The 9,016-nt window shown below is 44.0% G+C and overlaps 1 protein-coding gene across 1 annotated transcript; it reads right to left on the bottom strand.

The window, feature by feature from the left end:
- Positions 1-2,004: 2,004 nt before the first annotated feature.
- On the bottom strand, positions 2,005-5,570 carry LOC139560171 (C2 calcium-dependent domain-containing protein 4C-like). Its single transcript, XM_071376719.1, has 2 exons — positions 4,813-5,570; positions 2,005-4,683 (listed from the first exon to the last, which is right to left on the bottom strand). Exons 1-2 carry the CDS (start codon positions 5,548-5,550, stop codon positions 4,114-4,116), a joined length of 1,308 nt encoding a protein of 435 aa, XP_071232820.1. The 5' UTR covers positions 5,551-5,570; the 3' UTR covers positions 2,005-4,113.
- Between the last annotated feature and the right edge of the window lie 3,446 nt (positions 5,571-9,016).

The following is a 9,016-nucleotide window of genomic DNA, read 5'->3' as shown; positions in this document are numbered from 1 at the left end:
AGTGAAATGCTTGTGCTTCTAGTTCCGGCAGTGCAGTAATATCTAACAATTCCACAACAACTACCTACTACACACAAATCTAAGTAAAGAGATGGAATAAGAATATATACATATAAATATATGGATGAGCGATGACAGAGTGGCATAGGCAAGATTCAATAGATGGTATAAAAATACAGTATAACAGTGAGCACCATAATTCATTGGACAGTGACCATTTTTTTGTTATTCTGGTTCTGTACTTTAGCACTGAGGTTGAAAGGATACAATGACAATGAGGGTGAAGTGCATACTGTCAGCTTTAATTTGAGGGTGTTTTCATACATATCGGATGAAGCGTTTAGAAATGACAGCACCTTTTGTACATGGTCCCCCCATTTTAAGGTACTACAAGTATTTGTTGAATTGGCTTCACAGATGTGTCGTTAGGCGGGTGTATTCATCTGTGTCGTTAGTGAATGCAGGAGAGCTGTTGATAAATAGTATTGATTCTAGACTTTGCTATTGCCCTTGTAGGTTGTTGTTGGGGTGTGACAACATGAGGAAGACAGCAGTGTCGATGCAAATGAAGCTGGCCGTCATAAGGCTCAGAAATGAAAATCAATCAATCAGGAACATTGCAAAAACCCTGGGCATGCCCATGTCAACAATTTGGTTCAACATTAACAAGAAAAAAAACTACCTGTGAACTAAATTATGTCAAAAGAGCCGGTAGACTGAGGAAGACCACTGTAGTGGATGACCGGAGAATACTCTCCATGGTGAAGAAAACCCCCCTGACAACAGCCCAACAGATCAGAAACACTCTCCTGGATGCAGGTGTAGATGTGTCAAAGTCTACCATACGTAGAAGACTACACCAGCAGGACTACAGAGGGTACACTACAAGATGCAAACCACAGATAAGCCTGAAGAACAGAAAGGCGAGATTACAGTTTGCTAAAAAGCACCTAAAAGAGCCCCAAGAGTTCTGGGAAAAAAGTATTGTGGACAGATGAGACAAAGATTAACATGTACCAGAGTGATGGAAAGAGGAAAGTGTGGAGAAAAAAAAGACATGCCCATGATCCAAAGCATACCACCTCTTCCGTGAAACATGGTGGAGGGGGTGTTATGGCTTGGGCCTGTATGGCTGCCAGTGGAACAGGCTCACTTGTCTTCATCGATGATGTGACCACAGATAGAAGTAGAACAATGAATTCTGAAGTCTACAGAAATATTTTACCTGCTCAGATAAAACAAAAGCCTCCAAACTCATTGGACGGCACTTCATCATGCAACAAGACAATGGCCCTAAACATACTGCTAGAGCAACAAAGGGGTTTTTGATGGCCAAAAAGGGGAAAATCCTTGACTGGCCGAGTCAATCACCGGATCTGAATCCAATTGAACATGCATTTTACATGCTGAAGAGGAGACGGAAGGCAATAAGTCCCCAAAACAAGCAGGAACTGAAGATGGCTGCAGTACAAGCCTGGCAGAGTATCACCAGGGAAGATACCCAGCGTCTGGTGATGTCGATGCATGTCAGACTTCAAGCAGTAATTGCATGCAAAGGATATGCGACCAAATATTAACAATGATTACTTTATTCTACATTATGCTAAACTGTCCAATGTTTTTTGATACCCGAAAATGGGGGGGACTATGTACAAATGCTTCTATAATTTCTAAACGGTTCATCTGATATGTATGAAAATACTCTCAAATTAAAGCTGACAGTCTGCACTTTTGAACCAAAATAACAAAAAAATTGTCACTGTCCAATGAATTATGGTGCTCACTGTATACATATGGGATGAGTAAAGCAAGATATGTAAACATTATTAAAGTGGCATTATTAAAGTGACTGTGGCCAATGATTTCAAGTCTGTATGTAGGCAGCAGCCTCTGTGTTAGTGACGGATGTTTAACTGCCTGTTGGCCTTGAGATAAAAGCTATTTTTTGTCTCTCTGTCCTAGCTTTGATGCACCTGTACTGACCTCACCTTCTGGATAGGCTCGGGTGGTTGTTGTCCTTGATGATCTTTTGGCCTTCCTGTGACAACGGGTGCTGTAGGTGTACTGGAGAGCAGGTAGTTTGCCCCCAGTGATCCATTGTGCACACCGCACCACCCTCTGGAGAGCCCGGTAGGATGCTCTTAATTGTGCATCTGTAAAAGTTTGTGAGGGTTTCAGGTAACAAGCCAAATTTCTTCAGCCGCCTGAGGTTTCCTGAAGTCCACGATCATCTCCTTTGTTTTGTTGATTTTGATTGAGAGGTTGTTTTCCTGACACCACACTCCGAGTGCCCTCACCTCCTCCCTATAGGCTATCTCGTCATTGATGGGGATCAAGCCTACTACTAGTGTGTTGTCTGCAAACTTCATGATTGAGTTGGAGGCATGCATGGCCACGCAGTCATGGGTGAACAGGGAGTACAGGAGGGGGCTGAGCACACACCCTTGTGGGGCCCCAGTGTGGAGGATCAGCGAAGTGAAGATGTTGTTTCCTACCTTCACCACCTGGGGGCGGCCCGTCAGGAAATCCAGGAGCCAATTGCACGGGGCTGGCAGCCTTGCGAGGGTTAATGTCTTACTCACGTCAGCCTCGGAGAAGGAGAGGGAGAGCCCGCAGTCCTTGGTAGCGGGCCGCGTCGGTGGTACTGTATTATCTTCAAAGCGGGAAAAGGTGTTTAGGTTGTCTTGAAGCAAGACGTCGGTGTCCGTGACGTGGCTGGTTTTCTTTTTGTAGTCCGTGATTTCCTGTAGACCCTGCCACATACCCTGCCACATAAGTAAAGAGAAACGACAGTCCATTGTTACTTTAAGACATGAAGGTCAGTCAATCCGGAAAATGTCAAGACACATCTCCACATCAACTGTTCTGAAGAGACAGCGTGAATCAGGCCATCATTGTCGAATTGCTGAAAAGAAACCACTACTAAAGAACACCAAGAAGAAGAAGAGACTTGCTTGGGCCAAGTCACACAATCAATTTGTTTGACACTTTTTTGGTTACTATATGATTCCATATGTGTTATTTCATAGTTATGTCTTCACTGTTATTCTACAATGTAGAAAATAGTAAAGAAAAACCATTGAATGAGTTGGTGTATCCAAAGTTTTGACTGGTACTGTAAATGAACAGCATGGAGTGAAATTGTTAAATTACTGTATCTGCGATGTCTAAATCTGGCTTCTCTACGGCCTCTGCATGATTAATCAACGCTCAGAGTAGGGACATACTGTACCGCCCATCTCAGTATGGAGCGTAGTTCACAATGTATGTAGACCTAGCATCTATCTCATCATGGTAACTTTTTTTATTTTGAGAGGTAGGTCTACATTTCAAAACTCTTCTTCACACCGTTTTCACCATTTATTTTTTAATCTGTACTTTTTTGTCTTTCACTTATTTTCTTTGGTGCGAGTAAACAAAACCAAAAAAAAAAATCAATGTCATGGTTTAAACGATGTGTGTAATTCAAGTCCATATAACACAGTATTATACAGTACAATAATACAGTTCAAACTCAAAAAGATTAGCTTCTGAAACTAGTTTCATTTATTTACCTAAGAGAGCATTTAGCTAGCTACATCTATGGGCTTTTATGGTTTTCTGTCGTGCGTAAGGTGCAGTAGCCTGTATGTATTGGATAATGGCACAATCATTTAGGCTTTTAGGACTTGGGCGTTTTAAATGTTGTTTATGTAGGGTTCATAACATGTATTTAATATATGACTCATCAGGCTCAGGTAGCATTAGGTTTGAATTTTCATGTTGATCAAAGCTATAATCAAATCCAGACATACTGTATTTATATGCTTTATAATGCTTTTGAATGACACTTCCGGGTTTGACAGGAAAACACCGGGTTACCCGGTAGAAAAGGGATTTATTCTCGGGATTGAAGATTTGGAAAACATCAGGAAAATATTCAACCCTAGCACACACACAAACATACACACACCCACACATCACACACCTCCTCACTCTGATTTGCTACAGTGCTGGGTGTCCAAGGTGACCAATCCAACTAGTTCCACTAAGGGACACAAATTCAAAAAAAGAGCTCCACCTCAGGGTTCGATCTCAGTCAATCCAAACAGAACCCAAAGAAAGCCTGAATCTCTAGATGCCTGGCAGCAGCTCGCTCAGCAGCACCTCCCTCTCCCCCAGCAGCACATCTCTCTTCAGACTGGTTCCCTTGTTCACCACCTTCATCTTCATGGCCAGGCTCTTGACCTGGGCGGCCGGCACCGCGTCAAAGAAGAAGTCCTCGTTGAACATGGGGTTCCTGCTGTTACTGATGATGGTGCTCCTCTGCTTCTGCTGCTTGCCCGGGTTCAGGTACAGAGACACGCAGCAGTTGATGCTCTTCACGTCCGTCTGTTTCTCGTACAGGTCCTCTGCGGCGAGCACTCGGACCCTCAGCCGGGCCGCCTCGGCATCATAGTGAGTGCTGAGCCTAAGCGTGCCACCTTTGTTGAGGTTGACCGAGTGCTCACGCTGGAGGAGGTCTGAACTCGCCCCCCCGGAGCCGGTCCCCTTGCGTCCGCGGAAGGTAGGGGAGGGAGGGGAGCGCAGGCGGCGGCGCTGCAGGCTGGGGCTGGTGTCGGGTGAGCTGCACTCGTCTGTGGACAGGGATCTGTGGCGTGCCAGGGTATGCTTGGCACGAGACACCTGAGAAGGAGAAAAAATCTGTGAAGGGAAGGGATGATTATATAATATATCATATAGGGCCATATACACGAAATTCTGAGCTAAATGTATTTTAAAAACATGTAATTAAAGTGATCATCCTTAAGTGTTAACATCCTTACTGTTTACCTTGGCCTGCGTCTCCTGTGTGATGGATCGGAGGAGGGAGGCGGAGCGGGTGAGGAGGGGGGAGGTAATGGGGGAGGACTCGGCCGAAGAGCACGTGTCGCTCTCACCCCCGCTGAAGTAGCGGTAGGGGTTCTGGACGGAGGGGGTCAGGTGGTCCACCCCGCGCGTGTGTCTCTGGGAGCCCGGGGAGGTGTGGGGGCTGCTGGGGTCTCTGTGGAAGATGGACTCCTTGCGGTGGCTGTGGGGGCTCTCCACCAGTGTGGAGAACCCATACGAGGTCTGGGCCTTGTAAGTCAGGGACATGTCTGTCTGGGACTGTGGCTCTGCATTGGTGTTGGGGTCTCCCCCCTCCCCTACCCCGCTCCCCGGATCGTCGGTGCTCTCAATCTGGATGATGTGGCGGTTAGCGGCCCTCAAAAGGCTGCGGGTGTCCCCGGCAAGACGAGAGAGCAGGCGCGGGCTGCGGGGGTTCAGGTTGCAGCTGCCCTGGGTCTGGCTGCAGATGGTTTGCTCGGAGGTGTAGGGGCGCAGGGTGGAGCGGGGCTGGGGCTCCGGCGTGAGGGACTCTGCCTCTGGGGGGCAGCAGATGAGTTTGTGGGGGATGAAGAAGTCGGGGATCTTACCGGGGGTGATGATGTTGGTGTGGACGGAGATGGGGTCTGTCTGGTTCTGCTGCTTGTCCCCCGCCAATACAGAGTGACCACCATGAGAACCACGGAACTTCTCCAGTAGCCACATGCTTCCCCCCAGAGCCTGAAGTTAGCTAGCTGTAGACACAGAAGGACAAAACGTGATGATGTCATACAGTCACAGGTAGGTAGGAAATGACATTCCCTTGTGTCAACATGTAATTCATCTGTGCATACAGAAATATAAGAGTGGGAGAGTTCATAAAGGCAAATGTGGAAAAGTGGGTGGTTCTCAATAGTATGAACCCAGCAAACAGGGTAAGTCGACATTAGGCAACGTTCTCATTACGTCCATTTAAGGGTTTCGGCGAGACCTTATCCCACTGACGTTCTGAGAACATTCTAGGAGCCGTAAAACATGCATTAACCTCGGGACCATAAGACGATGTTCAGTACAGGTCACGGTTTGGTCTCAGTATAACGTTATATAGTAATAAGGTATTTTGATGTCCATTAGGTAACATTACGAATAGGTTCCTATTTGGTTCTGTTAGGACGTTATCCCTGGGACATTCAATGACCACAATGGCACGTTTCATGCTAGTCAAGGGGACGTCGCGTAATGGTCCAAAGGGAACGTTCCCTGGGGGACTTTTGTGTAGCTCCCTGTAAAAGTTACCAGGACTTCACTGAGGACCATGTCAAGACTTTTTTAGGACGTTCTCAGGACTTTCATTTTACTAGTCATTGGGACGTCGGATGATGGTCCTCTGGGAACATTCTCTGGGGAACATTCTTTTTAAGCTAAGTGGGATGCTTTCAGCTGAAATAGTGTAAAAAAATTATAATCAATAACCACGTTTCCATCCAACCATTTCATGCGGGTGAATTACCTGACGCATGCAAAAAAGTCAAGACCGGGCTCATGGAAACATGAAATGTCAGTACAATTTTATAAACGCAAACAGACAATTTGTTCGTTCGACATGGTGGGATCTTTTTGTGTCTATAACATTAATTATGAGAGAAATGGCGGTGGAAACTCCTTTATGCGCAAATATTTACATAATAATCATCATATCGAAGTTAACTTGAAGTCAAGTGATGATATGTTGTGTGGTCTTCCCACTACGACTCGGGAAAGCATGCACTTTATTCGGCTACAGATAAGTTAGGAACTTCACAGGGTGGTGAATGTGCAAGGTGACGAGCTTGAAGCTCCTTTCCAATAAATATCCAGGATCTTATTCTGGTGATCGATGCTTGGCTGCCGTTTGACAATTACAAATAATTCCGCTCTTGTCCATAATGATCTCATAATATAGGTAGCCTACCCGCACTGTATCTGCGAGCTGTTGGCTAAAGCGCATATGCCAAGACCCGAGTGGGCACATTTGCTATATAAATGCAACAGTTTGTGACAAAACCATCAGTAGCGTTGAAAACGTGATAGAAACCAAATAAACTATTTTTCATTCGGTACATGGGAATTTAACACAAAAGTTATTTTTATGTGCACTACATCAACCCCACACAGACTTTTATTGGCAAAAAGTCAGTTTGATGGAAGAAACATCTGTTGGGAAAATACGCATATTGTTTTATGCAGATTTTAGAAGATTCGCATGAAAATGTGTTGCAAATCGGATAGAAACCTAGCTAATGACAAAATGAATACACTTGACATGATCACCTTTAAAGCTCTGACTTTTCAGGATGAACCCAACTAGGATTTGAACTCACAACCTCTGGAGCACACTGAAATTTCTGCGGTGCCACAGAGTCTAACATTTCAGAAGTCCACTACATACAGTATTTGTTACCTGTAACACATAACTGCACTTAGCAAAAGAGTCACATTGCCACTGCTAACTCCGATATCAGTTCCTCTTCTTATTCTCTCATCATTGATGTGATTTACTTATTTCAGCAATTTGAACCTTTTCTGTATAGTTGTCTATATTAGTATTTTTTAACAGAGTCGAGATTTACTTTGTGTTGCAATACAGCTGAAATCAGGCATTGACACAGACATGGTGGTGTAGCAGGAAGATCCGAATGCTATGAATCAAGAGGTTGTGAGTTCAAATCCCAGGTGAAGACATGTTGAATAGTAATTACTGTCAAAATGAACATGCACAATGTAATCATGCATGTCAAAGTGTGTCAAATTAGTAAGTTGAAAACACTATGTTAAAAGCACTGTTTGTGTGGCCGTCACTAGCCAACAGACAAACAGCTGTGAATGGATCGGTAGACAAAAACTTCCAGAGGACCATCGCTGAATGCTATAAGAAAATCCTATAAGTATCCTTGGAGATGTCTCTGAAACAAATCAGGAACTAGACAAAATCTTCACAGGACCATGACACAATAGCCAGAGAACATCCTAAAACCTTCCCTGGGGACGTCCCCGGAACTAGACAAAACCACCACATGACGACACCCTAACAACTTTAGGAGATCGTTCCGAGGACTTCCTAACGACTCATTTTTGTTTGCAGGGAAGTGGTGTCATCTCTGCACTAATGTTTGACAGCAACATGGCAAGTCAACCTAATTTGCTATATCACCTGCCACCTTCATCTCAAAACAGTTTGGATTAACAGAGGTGAGGAAGCTAGTTAGACCACGGTTTCCCAAACTCTACTAAGCTAACATATGGAATAGTTTTAAGATTTTAGGACCCATTAAGTTATAAAAAATTCAATAAAACAAATCACACAATATTGCATTTGGCCTTTCCTATTGCCCCTAGAAATGCACTGAACAACACATTCAAAAATGGCAAAAAAGACAGCCAAAAAATAAATCATAAGGAATAAGGTTTGTAAGGGTTCTATATCCTGGAGATTTGAAAATGCTCAGTAATTATTTTGGTATTTTTTGGGACACCCCTTATTTTTGTTGCCACAAATACCTCAATACTTCCATTCATTTGTATGGGTTACCTTCAGACGAGACCCGTGGCACTTGTGGGGATCAGATAACACCATGTCCCTGGGAGTCTCATCTTTCCATAGAGTGGGTCATATTAGTTTCGGAAGCTACATACGTTTTCGTGAGAAGACCGAGTTTCGAGGTGTCTCATGGCCTGACAAACACCGCTGTTGCTCGGCCACCTTCCACCACAGATGCGGAAGACATATCTTAAATTGATGGATTTTGATGGGGTTTTTGTATTATGTTACATTACTTAGATCCTTTTAAAACTCGCATAGAATCGCCCCACTGTGGTGGTACCCCCAATTCAACCGAATCCGGATTGCAGTAGGCTATTACACAGTAGCATTATTTACATCTTTATCTGTAGTCTAATTAAAATGTTTCGTGCTAATAGGTCCAGGTGGACTAATGAGAACATGATAAGACTGATTTTATCCGGTCCTAAATAACAAAACAGTAATAAAACAAAGAATGAAGCATTTAGGTCTATTTGCTATAAATAGTGTAAGTCTCTGAAATACCTTAACATTAAACACATCATGTTTTAAAATAAGTACATTTAGAGTGTTTAGTTTTGAATGTTTTCCCCCTCTAGGCAAGTGTGCGTAAGTGCGCATAAACTATCCAAG

The sequence above is a fragment of the Salvelinus alpinus genome, chromosome 30 (genome assembly GCF_045679555.1).
Source record: "Salvelinus alpinus chromosome 30, SLU_Salpinus.1, whole genome shotgun sequence".
Classification (NCBI taxonomy): domain Eukaryota; kingdom Metazoa; phylum Chordata; class Actinopteri; order Salmoniformes; family Salmonidae; genus Salvelinus; species Salvelinus alpinus.
Note: the sequence above shows the minus strand (reverse complement) of the source record. Positions and strands in the feature narration are given on the sequence as shown.

Excerpts from the sequence above, each read along its gene's own strand:
- LOC139560171 (XM_071376719.1), bottom strand. The coding sequence starts at position 5,550 with ATGTGGCTACTGGAGAAGTTCCGTGGTTCTCATGGTGGTCACTCTGTA. Across the intron at positions 4,684-4,812 it reads CACAGGAGACGCAGGCCAAG|ATTTTTTCTCCTTCTCAGGT; the intron begins GTAAACAGTAAG and ends TTCCCTTCACAG.